The sequence below is a fragment of the Rhopalosiphum maidis genome, chromosome 3, assembly GCF_003676215.2.
Source record: "Rhopalosiphum maidis isolate BTI-1 chromosome 3, ASM367621v3, whole genome shotgun sequence".
Lineage (NCBI taxonomy): Eukaryota > Metazoa > Arthropoda > Insecta > Hemiptera > Aphididae > Rhopalosiphum > Rhopalosiphum maidis.
Window position 1 is genome coordinate 57,961,164 of NC_040879.1, and position 26,713 is coordinate 57,987,876.

Here is a 26,713-nt window from a genome sequence, read left to right on the forward strand (position 1 = left end):
TAGGTGACGGAAATGTATCAGATATCGGGGAATTAGATTTTTAAATGAATTTAAAATAACGATGGTAATTTTTAAAAAGGGGGATGAATATAGTGTTGTTGGTAAGAATTTTGAAACAACTTAAAAATGTGATGTTCGTTGGGCACGAAAACCTTTTGCCCAACCACGTCTGCATTTGGAAAACTTAGATCAACCTATATATCCTATTTTACTAAGATCTTCATTAGAATACTTTAGATCAAATTGGTTTGCACAACCACCATTTTTAAGTGACAAACAAATGCGGAAAATGGGTAGAGGCACTGCATTTGAAGTTACCACAGATATGAATCATTGTAATATAGGACTTGTAAAATGGTTTGATAATAAAGCAGTTACTCTTGGTTCTAATTACGTAACATCTGGGGATGTTGACAAAGTTGAGCGTTGGGACAAAAAGAAAAAGGCATATGTAGAAATCGAAAGACCAGAAATTGTGAGAATAATTATTATTATTTTACAAAAAAGATTGTAATTTTATGATTTGTTATACAATTTTTATTGTTAAAAAGCACAGGAGAATACTGTATTAATTTTATATTTTTCAAAGGTTTTAAAAATAAATTTTATTTGATTTGTTTTACTAAATTTGTTTCTTAACATCGAAAAAGATTAATTTAGATTAATAATTAGTTAACACAATGAAAAATTTATTTATAGATGAATATTGACTCCACGAAGACCCAAGGTACACTATAGTGTACCCACTTAAAACTTCGCAAAAAAAAATGATAAAATTACGAAACTCGGCAAAATTAATTTTAAGACTATAAATATAAATATGATGAAAAAAAAAAATTTTTTTGTTAATTTTCAAAAAGTCGGGTCTGAAAGGGTTAAAGACTATATGAATTACTCGTATATTACAAATTAATTTGGTTCTAAATGTATTGTATTTGATAATAAGTAAGAATTTTTCATAGTATAAAAGCTGATGGATGGTAGGAAAAAAGTTCAAATTAGAATTTTTTTAATTTTTTCATTCTGAAACATACAAAGCTTTCCTGACATATTTTTTTTATGATATTTGGTTATTATCTTTTTTTAATGTTTGTTTTATATACTCATTAGTAGGGTTCAGATTTATATGTATTTATGAAACCAAAATATGTGCTAAAAACTTCAAAATATGTATTTTACTAATATGATTTATTTATTATTATTTAATTATATAATATATCCATATGAGTTTCTAATGAAACAAATTATATCTTAAATAGTACAATTATTAAAAAAAAAAGGTAAATATAAATAAAAAAAATAAAAATTATCTTGATTACAATTTATGATATCATTTTTAAATTTTTAAATTTAAAAGATCTTTGAAAATTATTTACCATAATATTTATAATGAAACTGAACCATTAAAATTATATTAAGTGTTGAAGTTCATAATATCTCGAAACGTGGTTTCTTAATATTCAAATATTTATATATTTTTTATAAAATATTATATACACCTCCAGACAGCAGTGCAACTGCAGAAAGAAGTTTTAATCGGCTAAGACTTCTCAAAGTATATCTTCACTCAACTGCAACTGAAGATCGGCTATCAAATTTGGCAATATTGAACATAAAGAGCAACATAACACAATAAAAATCAATTTTAATAACGTAATAAGTACATTTGCAAAAATGTGAAAAATCGCAGAAAATTATTGTAATATTCTTTATTATTACTTTTATTTTAAAAAATTATAATAAAAATATAACTTTATATATGAATTAATTTCTATCGGATTGGAATTTAGAAATACCTTCTACTGTGAAAATAAAAACAATTATTGAAACTAAAACTAAATAAATATACCACAACTATATATACAATTTATCATTGTATTACTATAACCGTGTATACACGCAAAATATTGTTAAGGTCCGTTTTACGTCCGTTTATATTTAAAAATAAAATAAAATTATATCAAAATATATAAAATAATAAATATGTATAAACCCTTCTTAAAATCTAAAATACTCAAAATTATTTAAATATTTCAGGTACATTTGTTAATCAAATATCAATTCTAATGCAACAAATAAAAAAAAACAATTTATTAATAGTACGAAAGTATTTAAGTAAATTTAAAATTTTACTTAAAACTTAGTTTTGACTTATGTCTACCTAATTTAAAAAACACTATACGTAAAAACTATCATAATTAATAAATTATTATAATTTATGATTAATAATCAATATAAATAATATTAATATCAAAAAATAAAAATTTTACACATTGTACAATATTATACACACGTAACACGTAAGTATATATTACGATGCTTAGGTCACTCATTAGAACGATTCTGAATTGATTAAAGTGCAATCAGATATCTGGAAAATCCACCAATATTGAATTGGGGCTTAGACCGGTCGCTGCGGTGCCAGCTGTACTTTGTATCGGTAACCGTTGCGTACCGTATCATAGATAGTCCAAACTATTATTTTTAAGTATAATAATATATCAATATAAATAACGTTAATATCCATAGCAATTAATTTAATAATCATTTAAATTATTTATCAGACTGATATTATATTAAAATAGTACATCAGTCTAAAATGTCAACGGATAACATTATTTCGATTAACTATATAGATGACACACTTGAATAACGATTGAGTTAACATAATGGTTCTATATTGATGATTCATTGTTTACACATACAACTTTTGTTAGAATTAGTCATAAAATATATAGTTAAAAAAAGGACCTTGGTCTTTAACCGGCTGTGTTTTCTTAGTTTATCTTGTTTTTGAATAGGTCACGATAATGATAGTTGACTAATAGCTGATATTGTGTTAAATATTAATTAAATGTTAAGCCTTGTTACCATTGAATAAAAAAAATAATTCTGAGTGAAAATATACTTTTAATCTAAATTATTATATTTATATTTCTACATATTACTATTATAATAATTGTCATAGTGTAAACTGTCAAGTAAATAATAATATACTTAATAACAAGAAAAGTCTCTGTAAGAACAATTTTTTTTCGAATTACAATAAAATTACGTTTAAATAATTTATCATAAATATTTAAAGTTGAAATGAGATTTTTAGGTTTCCGTAAAACAGCTCATGAGAATCCTTGTATTACCTATAATCTTTTATTTTACTCAACTAAAATGTTTTATTATACGTGTATAAATCGAAAATAATTTTAAAAAATCGGACATTTTAAGTACAATAAAAATGTATAAATTATTTTGAAAATTATATCATATCTATACTAATTGTTTCAATAAATATTTTAGTGAACATTTCAAGTTTCTATAGTCGTTACATTTATTATTATAACCAAAAAACAAAATTTGAACAAATTGGTTTGAGGGTTGCCATTACAAAAAAGGTTGGCAAACACTGTCCTATAATAACATATTATAGTTTTAAATATAACACGTTCATGGACAATTTGATTATCTCAATTTCGAACCCAAAAGCCATTAATTATGACAAGCGATGGGTAGGCCTCGGCTCCACGGGTTATATTGACATACTAAGTAGTAATTAATTTGTACAGAATAAAAAATTCGGACGACCATAATATTATAATGCTCGAAAATACTTAGATACTTTGAATTCAGTACCTTAACTAAAATTATAAAAATACAAAAACTAAAATAATATGTGCACAGCATAATAATTATTAATTAATAAATATAATAGGTAGGTATCCTACCATCCTAGTATCCTAAAACAACGATACCAATAATAATAATAATAATACTTAAAATGTCTATAAAAACAACTTGTGATTTAACCTTAATCCTATACATTACGCCAGGTACAATTATTCTAAAATTACCAACTAGTTTACCCGATTAATATAATTTTATATTGATACACAAGATATTATATACAAGCTAGTCAATATGAACATTTTAGTTGATAACGAAAATAATTTGTGTAAAATGTGAAGGAAAAAAAATGTTTTTAGGCTGGGACGTAAATTTTTTGCTGTAGCATTGGAACTATATTAAATATGAAATATAAAAATAAAATATTAAGAGAGCGTCGCACCCACGTGTATTGTCTCCGTCTTACACACGTACGACATGGTACATTTTCGTTCATCAATTTCAATAGCGTGCTTTTAGATCGAGTAAATTCACCTATATAATTATAAATTTAGACAAGAACATTATCTGTGTGTTCTTTCGTTGGTTTATTACGATATTTTGACTTTTAAGTGAATAATTAGCTTTTTCGATTATATAATATTTTTCATACTCATAACTCATCTAAAAATTAAAATACCGTAAAAAGCCAACGAGACAGCGCAAATAATATTCCTACCCAAAAGTTTGATAATAGGTCAATTCACTCTAATATCAAAACATAAAGCACGCTATTAAAAGTGGTGAGTGAAAATTTACTTTTGTCGTAAATGTGTAAGACGGAGACACTGGGCCGGCGGAAGGGGGTATATAACCTCAGCACCCGCCTACGGCTTCGCGCTTTATGGGGCCTTGCGTTTTTATATGAGTTTTTCTATAAACAATGATATGTGAGATTTGTTTTTGTATCTGAATTAATTATCCAACCTAGTCATTAAATATGTACAGGTATAATAATAGTATAGTCCAGGAATAATTTCAAATTGTTTGATATTCATGGGTTTTTTTCTAATATTTGCCTCTATCGATAAACACACGAGCGAATTAAAAATACACAATTTCATTTTCTTATAGATTGCTTGTCAAAATTACGTAAGTAGCGGTCATTACCTACTATAATGAATTATTATATACAACATTATAAATTATAATATATGTAGGTATTTAATATTATCATAATTATTTTACATCTGTAAATATTTTATTTTAACTTTTTTTTTTACCGTTTTTACATGTTCATCTTCATTAAACATGTTTTTACAGTCGATTTTGTCCTATTTTCGGCTTCTTAACAAAATAATTTTTACTAGTTAATCTAGTATAATAAAATTAAATTTTCATTAATATAACTAATAGACAATATAGCTTTTTAAAATATTAGGAAAAATATTACAGCTTGATTATTATACAGACATAGGTGCACATTTTTATTTTCCGTAGTACACATTTGTGATTTCGTATTTTTATTTCAGCCACTGTTTATTCCAACAATTAAACTTCCAGTGTGGCAAATAATTTTAATTTATTTATGTACCTACTTATAAATAATTATATATATAATTATTATAAATTATATCATATTAAAAAAACAAAAAACAAAATAACAATATACCTAGATATGGCGATGAGAAAAAAAATGTTCAACATCAACAACAAAGATCATTTTATGAATTTATAGTAAAATACTAAAATGTATCTTTTTGTTTTTCACTATTGGTTTGTAAAAGCTATTTTTGTGGCCTAAAGCAATATTTTGCCTAGGGCTTCGCAAAACCTAGCGCCAGCCCTGTGGAGATAACACAAGCGGGGGTGACGTCCTCTTAATTAAAATTTAAGCTCTTACAAAAATGAGAATAGTCTTTTAGCCAAATTATGAATATCCACGATAAAGTATAATACATTTGCTTTCTAACTTATAGAAAAAAATTTAATATTTTTTCCCTTAGGTCATAAAGTATGTATATTTTCCCATTTATGTCATCCCTACCTGAATCTGCACCGCCGTCCAGAATGATGCCGCTTCGTAATAACAAAAATCGCCACATGGTAGAGCTGCATGTAAACGAGAATTCAACGTCTGATCCATCATACGCCCGCCATACGAAAACACTCTTTTCTGGAAATTTCAAGCATCCAGACGTCACAAGAATTATACACAAACCTGTTCACTTCTCGTCTTTTATATATACTATATTGTCTAGTCTGCCGTCTGCTACTGGTTTTTGTGAGTATCATGTCTTTATTGTTTATCTGTTTATTAATATTATTTATCTTTATTATAATAATTATTGTATTGTTTACTTATTATCCGAAAATCGGCTTATATAATGTATAGCATTTGTAATTGCATTATTTGTCGTTGGACATAGTTCCGTAAAACATTTTACATAAAATATAACACAAATAATGAAAATTATTGTATTATATAATAGTATTTTAAATTTTATTTATTTATTTTACGAAATCATCACAACTTTTTTTATTTCAATTACATAATCATTATACTTTTTAGTTGTTTTTAATCAACTGCTTATTATTTTTATTTTGAAGCCGTTTAAAAGTAGGTAGGTACATCGTATTCGACATCACATTTGTAGCATTCGTCTTACTGTCGCATAGCGTGCACATTTTACGTTAAAAAAACTGCTTTAATCTGTTATTTTTTTAACAGTAGTTATTAATATATAATATAATATTAACTGTGAACGATTTTAAAAATAATTGCTCAAAAGTCATATTTTTAGTAGCTATAGTTGATATTAGTATATTTGTACATATTTATGTATAAATGTTTTGTGATAGAATATATATTTAAGAAGGTTGTTTTTGTCTGAATATTGTAAGGACGTGATGGTACATAATACATTACGAGTATATTATTTTTTGTAGGTATTTTATTGTTATATGGGTACACAGTAGAAATATCTTAACGCTTGTAAGAGGGACCACGTAGTGGGATTATCTTGTCACATTGACCGATACAATATACGACCAAAACCATTGTTATTCGGTTCCTGTCGATAATTCGATCGGTGTAACTGTACAAATATGTATTGTCTCGATAACACGATTTATTCAGCTAATTATTTACAATAAAACGTTGGCAATTAAGAGTTTACCTTAAAAATATTGAAACCACTCGAAATGGTCAAGCGATTTTATAAAAACGACTTGTTTTATAAAAGTGACTATGGGGTTTATTATACGTAGATGTAAAAATATTTAGACTTCACATACTAAGCCAACGACCCTGAACGTAATATTCATTCTACAAATGCTATAGTTTTACTATGTAACATTTATGTTGTATTAAATAATGTTTGTTAAGAAAAATCGGATATAGGTCCTTAACAGTAACATAAAATGATATTTCTGTTACATCTTACATATATGTTATTTTGTGTACTGTTACGGAAACCATATCTTTACTCTGTACATAGTATTAACTATGGATAGTGCAAAAAATTTTAGGTGGTAATGTAATATATATTAATACTATAAATTATTTAACAAAAAATAGGTTCTATCTAATATTGTAGAATAATATGTTAATTATTTTTAAATTAATTAGAAAGCCACTATTTGGTATTAAATACGTAGATGAATTTGAAGAATACATATTTTTTTGCATGCTTTATTATTTTCTAGGTCGGATTCACTTATCTCTTCATAATTGTTTACTATATTAAAAAAAAATTAAGTTGATTTTTACATTTATACATCATTATTTGTAAACATTAGTATAATAGAAAAAATGGTAATCTTTGTAAATTGTAAAAAATAGTTACATATTGGACTAAAAAAAAGTTCATCAAATTATTAATGATTTGTCATCAAAATGTCTCTGGAAAAGATATTTATTAATTTAATGAATGAGTAAACGACGTTTACATATTTAATGTACATTAAGCGAATAAATTGCATTTTATTATATCAGAACGTTATTTTGTAAATCCTATATCTTAAACTTTGATAATAGGTCATTTTACTCCAATACCTACTTAACCTAAATACACAAAATTGGAAATGTTGAACGTATATTTTAATATGATGTGCATTAGTAAGATGGAGACAACACATGAATTTTAATATAAGAATGTGTAATTTTTTTATATATACCTAGGTATTTTTTATTACTACTTATTGGAAATCACGAAATATATTACCTATTGAGTTTTTCTATGAAATATTTTATAAATATTTAGCTCTTCGTGTTAAATCATAAGATGTAGCTGTTTTAAACACCAGATGCTTTGTGAAATTCTTATTTAGACATTTTTTTATTCTTTGTAAAATTTAGAAGATATTATATCGACTGTTTTAAGGACGATACTAAATTTATGAATACTTATAATAAGTATATATTTAACTTATTTAAGGAATAATTAAACATAGATAATATAAGTATATTTATTTATTTTTGTTTAAAATTACTAATTACATTTTTTTTTATTATAGGAATATCAGACTAAACTTAGTGATCGACATCTCAATTATCTTCAAGACTTAAATTCCTTAAAATTTAAATGTAAGTAATTTACAAATTCATACATAATTTATTTATGATTAAATTTCTCAACAAAACATTAAGTAAAATTAATTACTAGTACTATATTTTGTTTAATTTTTCCTTATTAGACTATTTCAATGTAAAAGTACATTATAAATAAGAGATATTCTAAGTTGAAGCCCTGATTTTTACCAGTTGAATATTTAATTATTTTTAATTTTAATCAGAATATCTTAAAAGTAGACTATTATATGCTTGTAATTAATTTTCTAGACTAAACAATTTACTTGTAAATTTCTGTTTATAATTTTTATTTTTCATCTTTGTGATAGTCTAATTTTTTTTCAAATTCATTAGTGTCAAGTTATTCAGGCGTACATAAAAATAAAAATGAAAACACAACAATTATTTAACTTGATCAAAAATTACAATAATAATTTCTAATTTATCCATTTTATCTGGTCTATAAACTTGTAGTCCTTGAAAAAATCAAGTCTTATCATATATTCAATTTTTGTGTTTAGTGATAGCCAAGATATGGATCAACAATTTATTTTGGATGTAATTGACCTTATCTCCGATGATGATAGTGTTGTTGAAACCAGCCTACCAAAAATAACTAAAAAAATGAATTTAAATAGAATAAATTACATTCAGTCGGATCGTCAAGATATTATATTTCCTGGATACAATATAGAGGTTTTTACAGAACTAGTAAATTATTTTTCTAGCAAACAAAAAAATGATAAACTACAATGTCAACATTCTATTTTTTGTACAATGGGAAATGTATTAAATGTATTTAATCCACATACATGGATGACAGAATCTTTAATGGAACATTATTTTAGTCTTCTGGCCAAAAGTTGTTCGGACCAATTAATACTGAGCTTAGAACCAGTTTTTTTTAAGGATCTAATAAAGGGTGGGTTTGACAAAGCTACCAAGTCAATGAGAGCCCCAATAACAAATGTATTTGCTTATGATAAGCTTATAACTCCCATATTCCTAGAAGGCAATCACTGGACCTTCACTGTGGTGAATATTAAGAGTCGTAGCATAACTTTGTACGATAGCATAAAAACAAGTTATTATGAAGATCAAATTAATTTGTTAGTTAAATTTTTGAATGATGCATACATTAAATTATATGGAAAGCCGGATGATGAACAAGAATTAGATTGGACATTAAACTTTGGGGAATCCCCTTTGCAAAATAATACATATGATTGTGGTGTATTTACATGCACAAATGCCAGGCATGTTTTACTAGGAAAACCATTATACTTCACCCAGGACGATGCACCACTCTTAAGACACAGAATCACGTATGAAATCTTACATAATGTGTTGTTACCTACTCCGGATACCCCAAAATTCTTTTTGAAATAATTAATAATAAATGTAATATATTATAAAATGTATGTAAATAGGTAATTATATAATTGTTATTTAATCTTGTACTATCCATTAATTTTAATTACTTATTATATTTGTATAAGCTACCATATTAATACATAAGTTGTATTTATTATTATTATATTAAGGAAAATTAAAAATAAAAATATTGTTTAGTTTGTATGAAAAATGAAAATAATATGGTATAGTAATTAGCTTATTTTTTTTTAAAAACATTGTACCTATGTACCTATAAATATGTAACTACTTTGTGAATAGTCTCTAACGTTAAAATTTTCAACAAATTTCAAGAAGTAGGTAATCAAACTAAGTTTCTATATTGATAGAAAACAGTTTTGTCTAAGGAACACCTAATGAGGTACCCGTGTTACTAAACAGTTTATATCAATCAAAACAGTAAATAGAGCTACAAAAATGTAAGCAAATAAAAAATGATCTATTTAAATCATATTCAAAATGACCTGTAGTCGTTTTGGTAAAGCAGATTCTTTCACTCATTGCAAAAACTGAAAAGTATAATAAATTCTGAATGTCCTTGTTCAATTTCATCAACACTGGCTCTGATTTGTTTAATAAGACCTTGAGATTGAGTATTTGACATCATTATCATGTATTCATATTACATACTTGATATCCTTCAAGAATAATTTTAATTTTCTTTTCCATTTTTCCAGCTTTTCAAATTCTTTTGTCATATGACCTTTATTCTGTGTCAGTATTGTTTTCAGTGATTCAATTTTATCTTTTTTACTGGCTTAATAATAAATAATACATAAGATAGTACTAAACATTACAAATAATACTATAAATAGTTTTTATAAACAATATATTATTAAGTATGTATTTAACCTACAAACATTATAAACATAATATTATTTTGGTATTTAATAATTTTAATTAATAATTCTTTTATTACAAAATACATACATTAGTTTTTATAAAACTAATAAATAATTTAATATGATATTATATAATAAAAAAGGAAATCCTTTTTACTTACAATATTTTACATAAAAATTATGGACAAAAAAATGTATAAATAGTTCATTGATGGATTATATAAAATTAATAATAATGATATTAATTTTTTGAATTTATTTACACTTATATTTTACAATTATAGAATATTGAAAATTATAAAACCAGTATCTTAGAAATAACGTTTTAATCTAATAACTATTTCCTTTCACATTTTAAAATTTAAAATTAAATTTTCGTTTGTCATTTAACTAATATACTACTATTTGAAATCTGTGCATATGTAATATAATTAACACTTATTGTGGAAAATTTAAAAAAACTAAAACTTACTGGAAGGTATTTTTATTCTGTTTATAATATTTATCCTAAAGGCAATTTTCTATTATGTACTGATATGTTAAACAGGTATTGCTCAATTTTATTTGATATGATGTGTTTAACACAGCAGTGGTTTTAATTATAATTCGTCAGTGAATATCATACAAGGTTTTGTTGATTCTGGCACCCATAAGAATCAAAACTTTGTTTATCACATTATTAGTCCATAAGTTATACTTTTTGTGCAAACATGCAAATAAAAACCAATACCATAGTGCATTGTAAACATAATTTCTTGTTTTTATAATTTTAGTTTAAGTAGGTTTTTACCTAATTCAATCTACAGATTTTTAAATGTTACATACTTGTGATCGTTAGAAATCGACATTATTTAAGTAGATTGTATGCCATCCGATAGTCGATACCTACGGCGCCGACAACCAACCTATGGTATGTCATGATTAATATATGGTACTGTTAAAATGCTAATTCTAATTGTGTTATGTTACTTCACCCATATGATCGTATTGTATTTTATTAAGTTCTTATTTTCGTTCTACACATACCTAACAACTACGTCTATCTATTGTTTCTTTTTCTGTACAATTGTTGCGTCTCCGGCTATTAACTAGCATTTGGCCGGAATGACTAAATATCTGAACTGTGGTGTCGCGTGAGGGTTACCAATTTAATATAAATAATATGAAAACACACAGCAAGAATAAGCGCAATGCACAATATAATATAACAATAATAATTAATTCAATATCCATTATATGGGCGCCCAGACACAGTGTATAAAATATCAACCGCGTAGTCAGCTGACGGTCTTTGAGGTCAACGACCTAGCGACGGCGGCGAACGCAAAACGACTAATGATTATAAATATATGAATTCGCATTTTGCGTATCAGCCGTTCGACAACGCTAAAGCGGGCGGCGAACGTTTTTGCGTATATCACGGGCGTAATATGACCAGATATAATTAACAAATTACTAGCACCTTCGTTATGAGTGGATGTCCGTTTGACTTCGGAGTTGCTGACCGCGACGACACGTGTTTAAATAAAAAAAAATGCACTCACAGGCGTAATCGCAATAGGTACACTATTTATATACTATTATTCGCGAGTACGTATGGCGGACGATCACTTGAATCCGATCGAAAATGCCGACCGCGAAAACACGTTGCAATAGCGCGACTGATTGCACTTTCGGCGGAAACACGAAAACCGCGACCGGAATATGTCCGGTCAACCCGGGTGACGAAAAAGGACAGCCGACGGACTCCCACGACGACATCGACGATCGCGGGTCTCAAAAGCACTGGGCTAGAGTGGGGGGACGTAAAAGCTCACGGAGATTGTATGTTCCGCGCGTACGAGAGCCGATCACCACTGGCGGGAATTTAAATCGGGGGACGATTTCAAACAACAATTCGTAATGCATGGACGTCACACCCGCATGTGTACAAGTAGGTACGTAACACAGCAAATTTACGATCAGCAGATCACATTTAGCATTTAGCTCATTTTGTTAATGTAATGAGAGTGATTCGACCTATTATAAGACTTGATGGTTAGAACATAATCTGTAATTGTGTTTGGATTTTAACGATTATTCAGTTTTTAAGTAAGTTATGTGCATTTTTAATTTACGCTATATTATATACGCATACCTTGCTAAAAGTTTAAACTATCGTAAAAAACTGACATACGAACACAGATGATGATTTACCATCCAGTTTCAAAATGGGTCGATCACTCTAATTTTTAAACTGATGGAGCTAAACCTGATCTGTTGAGCGTAAGTTTGCTATATTGCCCACTTGTAAGACGGGGATAACACATGCGGGTGTTGTGTGTCCTCTTAAATCGCAAATTTCGGTATCGGGATTACATCCGTAAAATGCAATATGATGCTATTATGTCAACCATTGTGTCGTCTGTAATTCACAATGACTTTAACGCAAGATTCGATTTAAATTGGATAAATGCGATATTTTTACTTTTCACGCGCCCTCCATAATATATCGTTTTTAAACAGAAGTGACCAGCCTGTCAGAATAGGTTACAGTTACAGATATACCATTATAAGTGCTGTTATTTGAGAAGACGACTTAAATTGTATTATTTAGTACCAGGATCACATTCGTAAGGTGTACCTTGCTGACAGGCCTTTCATTCCTATACCACCTGGAATCTCAATGAAGCAGTGGCATGCAATAATAAAAAAAATGTTTAATATTTATGTGAATATAAAGGTTTTTTTTGGTGATAATGAGTTTTTTTTTAAATTATTAAACGGATATAACTCCTATCATTATACTGAATTAATATCGGCATTGATTTGTACCCGTTCATATTTATAATTCAACATCGTTTATCGTTTAAATAAATTTAAACTTTATTTGATCTTATGAATCAACAAATTGTTTGTATGTTCAACAAATTTATTGAATATTATAATTTAAAGTGTCCCGTTGGCACGTGTGGTATCGAAACTGTACACTTAGAATAGAAAATACATTTAAGATTATCAAAAATAAAATAATTTAAAAATGTAACATTTTAAGAAAATAAATAACACGTATATCTGAATATATTGAGTAATCAATTAATTAAACAACATTCATTATTTCAAAGCTATTAACGTTTTTGAAAAATATTTTTTTTTTTTTTAAATGTTATCTAAAAAAAATTATAATTTATGATTTATTTTGTCTTTATTTTTAAAGTTTTTTATTATTTTAATGAAACATTCATTTTTAATTTCATATTCTGAAGTAGAATATTTTTTTCGTTATTTTGATGCATAAATATCGAAATTCGAGTTTTGTTTATAGTTTATGAAATTATGAGATAATTAGTAAAGTACCAAACAAATACTATCTAGATTAATTTAAGAGGGCGTCACACCCGCTGTGTTGTCTCTTTCTTACAAATACGTAACATGGCAAATTTACGCTCAGCAGCTCACGTTTAGCTCAATCAGTATAAAAATTAAAGTGAATCAACCTATTATGAAACTTGATAGTAAGAAAATTATCTGTGTTTGTATGTTGGTCTTTTACGATAGTTGAATTTTTTAGCAAGTTATGCGTATATAACATAGAATAAAAAAAATGTTCATAACTCACTTAAAAACTTAATAATCGTAAAAAACTAACATATAAACACAGATAATATTCTTACCATCAAGTTTCATTATACGTCGATTCACTCTAAATTATAAACTAACGGAGCTAAACGTGATCTGCTGAGCAGATTTTTGAACAGAATTTGATATGTTACGCACTTGTAAGACGTAGACAACACATGCAGGTGTTAAGGACTCTTAATATATTAACGTAAACAACCCCCTATGTTAAAGATTGAAAGAAAGCTTCTGTACTAAAAAGATAACTACTGAATGTTATTATTTTTAATAATTATTATCATAACAATGCATATTAATTTTTCAAAATATTTGATTGGATGAAAATTTGTTATTGATCATTAGAAAAAAAAAATAATAAAACTGTTTCAGTAGAAATTATTATTTTATGCATAAATCTAATTTCACTAAATTCTTAACTTCAGATACTAAAAAAAACTTTTATATCAATTTTACTTTTTAATTCCAGTAATAAGTAAACACAATATGAGGAATTTTATATTCATTTTTTTCGAGATTTTTTAACGAGTAAAAATGTTCTAATTCACACGTCATAATGAAAATGAAATTAAAAAGGTCAAATGTCTAATATTTAATATTGGTTATTCACTTGGTTTAGTTCTTTATAATATGGTTAATACCGTTTATTCGAAATTTATATTTTATTCGACACAATAAAAAGTAGACAATCTAGGTGGATATGTATTCATACATCTAACTTGTAGACAGTTTACAATATTAACTTTTATCAATGTTTAACAATCATATACATTTAATTATACAAACATCTCTGTGTCTCACGCATATAAGTAGTAAATACATATAAGACATAAGTATATAACTATTATTTTAATTTGACAAAAAAATCTACAGAATGATTAACAATAAAAAATATAATGCAGTAGACATAAGTTTATAAATATAATGGATTGAGAGAAATAATATTTAAAGTTTCGATTCCGGTTGAAATAATTTTAAAAATAGTTTGTATTTTGAAACTAATATTGAATAAAAAAAATATTTTAATCTTTATAAGAATGATTTTTTTCAATCCGACCATAGTTTGTTCAAGGTTAAAGGTAAAATTAACTAATTATATCTCAACAAATAATACATACATCGTTAAACTGTAATAGGAAAATAATTGGTTTATGGCGCGGTTCTTCATAACTATACGAACATTATCGTACATTGGACAATTATATTTTATTTGATATAAAGATTAGTAGACAATATTAGCATTAAATAGCATTTAAATATTTAATATTATTTATCAGTTACTTTAATTTCTATTTAAGAACTATTATTGGTAATAAATAATACGAGTATTTCAAATTAAAAATGTATATAATTTTGCATAAAAATATCAAAAGTATAGGAATATATTTATTATTTAAAATATAATTTTTAAATATTCTCGATTTTGAATTTATTTTTAAAATATAATTACTTTAGTAATTACTGATTAAAGTTTGGTAAAAATGTAGAATATAAACTATTGATTTTTATAATTGATAAAAAATACATTTTTAACTATAATTATGTAAATACTCAATAACTCAATACTAATTACTAAACAGGATTTTGTCTATGTATTTTTTTAAAAATTTCTTAACAAATATACGATAAGGTATGTGGGATCTTGTATTCAATTTTGACTCATCAATACAATTTTATAATAATAGTTAAAAATCTACTATTGGATATACTGAAAAAAAATTATTTTTTATTTGCAATAGTTTCACGTTTTTTTTTATATAGAAGATAATGCAGGATGATTCTTTAATCATTGTACCTACACTAAAAATTTCAAAAAGTGTTTTTTAATTTTTTTTAAATTAAAATTATATAACATTTTTATTTTTTTCGTCTCTTTTATTTAGTAGTGAAACCACTATCAACTTTTGAATTTCAAATAGCAACCTATACCTTTAAAATGTAATATACAAATTAAGTTTATTGACTTACAATTTGTACGTTGTAAGTTGCACATGATAAGGATATTAGTAACAAAGACTCACCTTCCACAAGTTAATTTTGTCTATTTCTTTTAACCGATTAACATACTTATTCAAATTTCTTATTTCCATTATTTACAAATTGAACTTATTCACATCACATAAATTAGCAGTAATGCAACGTTATACAATAATTACATTTTTGTAATAGCTTTATTATATTATTTTTAACACACGTTACTACGTCAGTAAAATATAAGTACATATTATGATGTAGTAATTGAATATACATATGCATAATATGTAGAGATACGTTACTGATTTCTACTAATTTTAACTACAAGCTAAAATAATGGACAATATTGTAATCTCCAACTATTTTAATTATTTTTTTTCCAAGTAATAAACTAAATTTGACTGCGGTTACACAATTTTTCGCCAATTTAAAGCTAAATTAATTATTCGATAGGCTTAATGTTATAGGTCAGATGTCGCCAACAAGTCGATCGCCACTACCTTTTGATGTTGTATAAATCTTTTTAAAAAAACAAATACTTTTTTTTGGAAATTCTTATTATATTTCTTATTATCCCCCAGCAAGGACGTATTTGAGTTTATTGTTAACAAAAATTAAAACACAAAAAAAGTTAACATATTAGAAAACTGTTTTCGAAATAATAAAATATGCTTTAATCTTCCAAATCCCCAAAATATATTTAAAATAAAAATAGTATACTTTTAATCTTCAGTAAGTGAAGTAGATCTCGCATTAGAATTTGCTATGAAATAAACATGTTATATAATAAAAGAAATATTAAATATATTTCTAATATCATAGTTAACATTTTTTTCTTCGTGGTTTAATTTTAAAGCAAAAGTTTAGAAAGTCCACTGGAACTCATTCCAATAGTATCAATTACAATTTCTTAATATATATTAAAATTTCGTTCAATATTTATTATTATTATCAATGCTGCCATTGTTTCTTGGGAAATAATTTATCTTAACTTAGTTTTTATTTTAAAAATGATCTCTCACGAGTAACTTGGGTACTGGTAATACAATGTTTTTTGTATGCTATAAAATGTGAACAATCTTGAACTATATATATGTACTACATTTAAAAGTGAAAACATACCTTAAAAAGTAAAAACAAGTGAACAATTATTAAATGTTTTACAATTATATTGTATATATATATCAGAAAATGAACCAGTGGTACCAGTGGCGTATAGGGGGGAGCCAAAGTGGTCAATTGCCCCGGCAACACTTTTTTGGGGGCAGCAAATTTAACTGGAAACTATTTTTTTAATATTAATTTAATGATAATAAACATATTATGAAAATAAATGAATACATTTTACAATTGGCTTTGATTATTTTGTTATCATGGGTACTGCTGAGAAAACCTACGATATTCAACATTCTAGGACACTCAATAGATTTTTATACTGTATAATACTATTAACATATCACATGGTATTATAGGTTTTTTTAGGGTAAGAATAATTTCCACTATAAAAAATCCGGTAAGAGAAAAGAGCATTAAAAAAAATTGTGTTATCGAGGCAGCAATATCCTAAATACGCCACTGAACGGTACGCAATAGCTAGTTGTTAAATGTCACTATGTCAGGTGTTGACGACATAAAGAGAATACACAATAATGCTTTACGCGGTTTTACGACTAGGCGACGTTGTCACCGTTGTCGGTAAGACGGTTCACTCAAGAGAGCGAGACGGCCGCCGCGCGCCGGCCGGTACTTTTCAGGCTCCGGACCAACAGGTCCGTCACACCAACACTCCAAATTGTGATTTTTTACACCAACATTTTACAAGATTATGTAATCATTATGTAACGAAATGTAACCACAAAAACTTTTTTGTAACTTACTAGGAAGTTCAGAATTTCAAACTTTAATACCGGGTGCTGGTGTGACGTCATACCAGCACCCCGGCAACCTTCAAAATGATTCGATTGATTTGAAATTTTCACATAATTTTGTAACCACTTTGTTACCAAATGTAATCCAAAATTCGAGGTCTCTGAACTTAACTCAAATCTCGTGAAATCCGTTTTAAGTAGACCGGGTGCCAGAGTGACGTCATACCAGCACCCCGGTACCCTTCAAAACGATTATTTTCATTTGAACTTTCACATAATTTTGTAACCATTTTGTAACAAAATGTAATCGAAAATTCAAAATTACTGACCTAACTCTAACCCCGTTAAAACCGTTTTAAGTCGGCTGGTCGTCACAGTGACGTCACACGTGTAAACAGGAATCCTTCAAATTGATTCGATTGATTCGAAATTTTCACAACATTTTGTAACTACTTTGTAACCAAATCCAAATGTTATCCAATATTCCAGATACCTGATTGCACTTAAATCAATTAAGAATCGTTCTAATGAGTGACATAAGCATCGTAATACATACTTCCGTGTTACGTGTGTATAATATTGTACAATGTGTAAATTTTTTATTTTTCGACATTAATATTAATTTATTAATTTTGATAGTTTTTACGTATTGTTTTTTTTAATTTAGGTAGTATTGTTAATAATTATTTTATGTTATATATATATAGTTATATTTATAATTTTAATTTCATCAAATCCGACTTTTTTTAGTTTTTGGAAAGTTATTTATATAATCATCGATTTTAAGATGTTTAATACGTATTGTCCGTATTGAATCATGAATTAGGGCCAGAATGTACATACATTTTCAAGTTTTTACTGAGTTCATCAAAAAGTTGCTAGATGATATATAAACATTTGAATCATAATCTAATGAGTTCAAAAATTAAATGTTAGCATATTTTCGTAAATTTTGAATTTTTATTAATATTCTATATTATTGTCGGACTTTGAATATATTTGAAAATGTATTTGTTATACTAGATAATCCAAACTAATTTTTTTTAAGTATAATATAATAATATAGATAACGTTTATATCCATAATAATTTAATAATCATTTAAATTATTTATCAAACTGATATATTAAAATAGTACATCATCAGAGGCGGAATAGCTCGTATAAGCAACAATTGTCAGTCGTATGTTTACTCAAAAGGCCAAAAACCATATTAATAATAAAACATAATATATTATGTATGAGCAGTTAAAACGTGTTTATTTATTCCTCACAACTCATAAGCTACATATTATTCAAATAACTATACCGTCCACATAATCACGTGCTCCTGATCTAATGCTAATGTAGCTGTATTATAATTGTCATTAGAACAATTTCAATTTTCGACTTAAAAGGGGCTGACTAAATATTTTTTAGAGTACTTAAATATACAATTCGAGCTTTGGCCAGTATTTTGAGTTCGATGTTGTGTAAATATTTAAATTGTAAATGAGCGGAGGAGATTGTGTTCCATGAATTATATAATGACCTGTACATCCTGAAAAATTGCATGCTAAGACTCGTTCAGTATCTATGTCGATCGACCAAGTACTTAAGTGTCGAAAAAGACGAGTAGGGGACTTACGATTTGGTATAAATATTGCTTAGATGTTGCCGATATGGCGAAAATAATTTATATTAGTTGAAGCATATAATATAAGTCGTTGATTTTTAAATATAAAACTTTTGGTAGTTTTTGACTGTTGTATATCATTAAATAAATCATTATTTATTACTTGATTATATTGAAAACACAAGAACATTTTGTAAAAAACCAAAATATTATTTCCTCTATAGATATTAGTATATTAATTATTATATCTGAATTTGTTTATAATGTATTATATATTATATTGTTCATAAGGAATTGAAACTTTTCGCTGCAACATATATTTACTGTAAGTATCTACAGGTTTTCTAATTTCAATCAATTTATTATTTATACTAGGTATTAACCGATTATTGTTTTACAATACGTACGTAGACATGTAGTAATTGACTTGCAAGTTGAAAATAGTTGTAATCACTAAATGGCCATAATAATATTATATGAAATAAATAATTATACTATAATAATTAAGTATACCTTTAATATAAATTTCTTTTTAACAAAACTATATAGTAAATAATATGTTATCGCATTTTGTAGAAATATACAAATTACCTATACCTACGTATATATACCGATGAATGAACATATAAAAACAATTCTTAAACATACAGATATCCTCATGTCTGTGGACGTCCCTGATACAATTAGATTTCGATGTCAAAAAAATGTGTAGTGTGTAGGTATGTGAGTTTTTTTCTTTCATATTGAGTTTTTCCCATCATTTGTAAATTACGTTTGGCATTTTTTTAAATTTGCTCTGTTATTATATTTAAACTTCAGACTTTTAAGATATACAACCAAATATTATAGTTTATTTTTATTGGGAATAATATGATAGTAAAAAAAGTATACATGCACTTGTGACCGAATAAACTCGATTGGTTTTGATATCAACATTAAAGCGAATGAAAGACAGTATCTATTTTAATTATTACTTTTATTAGTAAAAATTCTATGAATATTTTTAAATATAATTACCTATTATGTTTATACTTAAACTTGAAAAAATAAAATTTGATGACATAAATAAGAAATTAGTAATTATCTATAACAATCAACATTTTCAGAAAAAATGTATACATGCAAATAGGTTGATAAACTCTTAAACATTTTCAATTTTCATATTATTGTAGTTATTTCTATGTGGTTAAATACTCTACATAGCTAGGACATAGGTATATATTAAAAGTTAATGTGTATATACAATTCTTATACAATTGATTTATTAGTATTATTATGTATATAGGAATTACTGAGGAAGAAATCAAATGTAATATGCTTGGTAATATGGACGGCTGAAAAGTCGTTTTGGAGGGTTTCCCGGCTCCTTGCAATACTTTTCTCCACAAATATCATAGATTCATCACGAATTTATACCTGAATATAATATGCCATATTAGTGGCAACTTCCTTATAAAAAAATAATAGTTATTACTACTTCCTAGACATGTCTCTGAGTGTAGAATAATTTTTTATATTTTTCGGTAAGTACCTAATATGTATTATAAAATAATAAATATACTATTATTGCACGTATGCCGTATGGTGTACATAAGAATTCTTTAATTACATTTAAGATAGTTATTTCATTTTTGATTTGTTTAATTATTTCGTTTGCGTTACTACCAATTTTGTTTAAATTTATATTCATAGTACATTAGTGCCAAATTATATACAGAATTTTTAGTCATTTTTTATATCATTACGTGTGTGTTTTATATTGTTGTATTCGCCCGATAACCGATAAACAGAATACTTACTACTCTTAATCTATATTACTATTATACTTTGTAGTTATCACACAAATTAATACCCTTTTGGCGATCTTTGACATTGTAACACGTGTCATTCGATTGTGGTATCTTAAAAACGTACAATCATCTTCTCTACTCCAAATTGAATTTTTTTTTTTTGTAAAAATAGAACACATGCATTTCATAAATGTCCACATCGGATTAGAATTTTAAACCAGAAAATTCAATATTTATATTTAAAACTACTATGTAACAAACTAAATTTGTGGCTTTTTGGCCTATGGATCATCATAACATAAAAGTCAGACGACACTCCCATAGAGAATAATATTATTGTGCAGCAATGGCATAATATGATATCGATCGTTAAAGTCCATTAAAATCAACGCCGCATCACCACTCGTGTAGAACGTGCATAAAATGCGTACCAAGCCAAGTAATCATGTTAGTTTGTAATTTGTACCCAAAGTTAATATTAATTAATAAAGTTAATAAAAATGGTTCCTTATGTAATATTGTCAAATACAATTTACTTTTACTTTAAATAAACTAGAATTTAATATATTTTTCAAATATAATATACGATGTTTTTTCAACACATTTTATATTACATATCTGTAAGGATCAACTACATTATTACATAATAATATCTGTGTGTATTATTATAATATTGATAAGCAAAAAAAAAAACAGTTTTTTGTGTATTCAATACAAATATCGTTTTTCGAAAATGCTTTATATTTACTAACATGTACAAAGTGGGTACAATAAAAGTTAAATTTCTGTAGGCTATAATAAGTACTACAGTCTGAGTTATAGATAAATGCTAAACAAATATACAAGTTATAGCTATTTGTGAAACTATTATTAACTGAGCAGTAGGTAAGGTTTCATCTACTACACGGGTATAAGTGGTAAATATTTTAGTATAAATACCTACACTCTAAATCTATTCTATACAACAGATCGAGATTCCAAGTTTTTATTCAACTCAATTTATTTATGATTTGTGGAAATAAAATCAAAAATAATGCAATATAACAATAATGTATACGAGTACTGTGAAATTAACTTGTTTTGAGTTTTCGACCTTAAATAAATATATAATCAATAATCACACAGTACAATCTCATTTTTTTTTTATTATTATTATTAGTGGTGGTGGGTCGCTTAACCAACAAGGGATAAATTTTAGAGTTGCTATTACAAAAAGGTTGGGAAACACTGTCCTGTACTAAAATAATTTATGCACGGCATAATAATTATTAATTCATAAATATAATAAGTAAGTATCCTGCCATCCTGGTATCCGAAAACGACGATAGCAACAATAATAATAATACATAAAATGTCTATAAAAACAACTTGTGATATAACCTTAATCCGTAGTAATATACATTACGCCAGTAGATGACCTGTTAGTCAATATGAACATTTTAGTTATTAAATTATTTAATATTTTTCATACTCATAACTCATCTAAAAATCAAAATACTGTAAAAAACCAACGAGACAACGCAAATAATGTTCTTTTTATGAAAATCTCGAAAGCCTACACAAATAATTCAAAAGATCATCTTTTGAAAAGTTATTATTAAAATTATTACAAAATATAGAAACAATGTTTTTTCCTTGTCGCTTAAAGGTTTCAAAAAATTATTTAAAAAAAACATCATCATTATTTGTTTTCAACAATTTCATTGTTGTTGAATTCATTATTTGTATCAATTCAATAAAATTATAAATATTTGGAAGTTTAATTCCAAAAATATTTTTAAATTTATTATTAAATGCTTCAGATTTTGTTAATAAAAATACATAATTTGTTTAAAATTTATATTGCTTCAAAGCAAAATAAATAAAAATAATTAAATAATAAACTAATAATATAATATTAATATAATAATAATATAATATAATATGTAATATATTATAATATTATTTATTTATAATAATATTTATTTAACAAATTCAAATTGAATGCAAGGTTATTCTAAAAATATTGTACTATTGAAAAAACATTTTAAATAACGTTTAATGATAAAAAAATATTAAGTATTTAACTTTTGAGCTAATTGTCCGATTATAAAATTATGCCGGGGACCAATTGTCCGCATATGACTTTTTTTCGCGGGGACTAGTTATCCGAGGACCAATTGTCCGTATACCATATTTTCCCACTTGTGTCATCCCTACTTGTATCCGCGCCGCCGTCCCGAATGATGATGCTTCGTGGTAACAAAAATCGCCACACGGCAGAGCTACAGGTAAACACGAAGGCAGCGGCTGATCCATCACACGCCCGCCATACGAAAACACTCTTTTCTGGAAATTTCAAGCATCCAGACGTCACGAGAATTATACACAAACCTGTTCACTTCGCATCATTTATATAAACTATATTGTCCTGTCTGCACGTATCACAACTGCTACTGGTTTTTGTGAGTATCATGTCTTTATTGTTTATCTGTTTATTAATATTATTTATCTTTATTATAATAATTATTGTATTGTTTACTTATTATCCGAAAATCGGCTTATATAATGTATAGCATTTGTAATTGCATTATTTGTCGTTGGACATAGTTCCGTAAAACATTTTACATAAAATATAACACAAATAATGAAAATTATTGTATTATATAATAGTATTTTAAATTTTATTTATTTATTTTACGAAATCATCACAACTTTTTTTATTTCAATTACATAATCATTATACTTTTTAGTTGTTTTTAATCAACTGCTTATTATTTTTATTTTGAAGCCGTTTAAAAGTAGGTAGGTACATCGTATTCGACACCACATTTGTAGCATTCGTCTTACTATCGCATAGCGTGCACATTTTACGTTAAAAAAAACTGCTTTAATCTGTTATTTTTTTAACAGTAGTTATTAATATATAATATTATATTAACTGTGAACGATTTTAAAAATAATTGCTCAAAAGTCATATTTTTAGTAGCTATAGTTGATATTAGTATATTTGTACATATTTATGTATAAATGTTTTGTGATAGAATATATATTTAAGAAGGTTGTTTTTGTCTGAATATTGTAAGGACGTGATGGTACATAATACATTACAAGTATATTATTTTTTGTAGGTATTTTATTGTTATATGGGTACACAGTAGAAATATCTTAACGCTTGTAAGAGGGACCACGTAGTGGGATTATCTTGTCACATTGACCGATACAATGTATGACCAATACCGAGCAGGCAAAGAATTTTTTTTATTATATAATATGTATCTTCTAACTTCGTGCGTCCGTAAGACGGGTCTAGAACCATTGTTATTCGGTTCCTGTCGACAACTCGGTCGGCGTAACTCACTATAACTGTACAAATATGTGTTGTCTTGATAACACAATTTAATCAGATAATTATTATCAAATTTTATAAATATGGTCGCTTGGTAATAATCTTCAATAAATGTGAATTATAATTTACCGTTGACTTTGACTTATACTCATCACCATTTTCTTTGTGATTTTTCAATATTTCTAAAAGATCAGTTTTAATAAATTTATGCACAGTATGGAAATTGATATTTATACCTTGTAATTTACTAGAAAGACGTTGTACCCGCAAGCGTTGTATTACTAACACACAAGGACGATACTAAATTTAAGAATACTTATAATAAGTATATATTTAACTTATTTAAGGAATAATTAAACATAGATAATATAAGTATATTTATTTATTTTTGTTTAAAATTACTAATTACATTTTTTTTTATTATAGGAATATCAGACTAAACTTAGTGATCGACATCTCAATTATCTTCAAGACTTAAATTCCTTAAAATTTAAATGTAAGTAATTTACAAATTCATACATAATTTATTTATGATTAAATTTCTCAACAAAACATTAAGTAAAATTAATTACTAGTACTATATTTTGTTTAATTTTTCCTTATTAGACTATTTCAATGTAAAAGTACATTATAAATAAGAGATATTCTAAGTTGAAGCCCTGATTTTTACCAGTTGAATATTTAATTATTTTTAATTTTAATCAGAATATCTTAAAAGTAGACTATTATATGCTTGTAATTAATTTTCTAGACTAAACAATTTACTTGTAAATTTCTGTTTATAATTTTTATTTTTCATCTTTGTAATAGTCTAATTTTTTTTCAAATTTATTAGTGTCAAGTTATTCAGGCGTACATAAAAATAAAAATGAAAACACAACAATTATTTAACTTGATCAAAAATTACAATAATAATTTCTAATTTATTCATTTTATCTGGTCTATAAACTTGTAGTCCTTGAAAAAATCAAGTCTTATCATATATTCAATTTTTGTGTTTAGTGATAGCCAAGATATGGATCAACAATTTATTTTGGATGTAATTGACCTTATCTCCGATGATGATAGTGTTGTTGAAACCAGCCTACCAAAAATAACTAAAAAAATGAATTTAAATAGAATAAATTACATTCAGTCGGATCGTCAAGATATTATATTTCCTGGATACAATATAGAGGTTTTTACAGAACTAGTAAATTATTTTTCTAGCAAACAAAAAAATGATAAACTACAATGTCAACATTCTATTTTTTGTACAATGGGAAATGTATTAAATGTATTTAATCCACATACATGGATGACAGAATCTTTAATGGAACATTATTTTAGTCTTCTGGCCAAAAGTTGTTCGGACCAATTAATACTGAGCTTAGCACCAGTTTTTTTTAAGGATCTATTAAGGGGTGGGTTTGACAAAGCTACCAAGTCAATGAGAGCCACAATAAAAAATGTATTTGCTTATGATAAGCTTATAACTCCCACATACTTAGAAGGTAATCACTGGACCTTCACTGTGGTGAATATTAAGAATCGTAGCATAACTTTGTATGATAGCGTAAAAACAAGTTATTATGAAGATCAAATTAATTTATTAGTTGAATTTTTGATCGAGGCATACAAGAAATATGAGAAGCCGGATAATGAACAACCATTACAATGGACATTAAACTTTGGGAATTGTCCGTTGCAAAATAATACCTATGATTGTGGTGTATTTACATGCACGAATGCCAGACATGTTTTATTAGGAAAACCATTATACTACAGTCAGGAAGATACTCCACTCTTACGACATAGAATCACATATGAAATCTTACATAATGTGTTGTTACCTACTCCGGATACTCTATAATTTTTTTAAAAATAATTTCATCAAAATTATTACAATAATAATTAATAATAAATGTAATATATTGTGTAATGTATGTAATTATATAATTGTTATTTAATCTTGTACTATCCATTAATTTTAATTACTTTTTATATTTGTATAAGCTACTATATTAATTCATCAGTTATTTTTATCATTATTATTATATTAAAGAAAATATTAAATCAAAAAAAAAAAAAATATTGTTTAGTTAGTATAAAATATAA

At 26.2% G+C, this 26,713-nt stretch overlaps 1 protein-coding gene across 1 annotated transcript; it reads left to right on the forward strand.

Moving 5' to 3' along the window:
• The first annotated feature begins 289 nt into the window (after nt 1–289).
• Nucleotides 290–26,468, forward strand: LOC113558122. Its single transcript, XM_026963633.1, has 5 exons — nt 290–475; nt 8,119–8,192; nt 8,695–9,208; nt 9,329–9,498; nt 25,619–26,468. The coding sequence occupies exons 1-5, from the start codon at nt 290–292 to the stop codon at nt 26,466–26,468; spliced, it is 1,794 nt and encodes a 597-aa protein (XP_026819434.1).
• The last annotated feature ends 245 nt before the right edge of the window (nt 26,469–26,713 follow it).

Bases quoted from the DNA above. Each gene is read 5' to 3' on its own strand.
- LOC113558122 (XM_026963633.1), top strand. From the start codon at position 290: ATGGGTAGAGGCACTGCATTTGAAGTTACCACAGATATGAATCATTGT. The intron at 9,209-9,328 runs GTGAATATTAAG...TTATATGGAAAG, and splicing joins ATCACTGGACCTTCACTGTG to CCGGATGATGAACAAGAATT. The intron at 9,499-25,618 runs GTATGAAATCTT...TTTTGTGTTTAG, and splicing joins CTCTTAAGACACAGAATCAC to TGATAGCCAAGATATGGATC.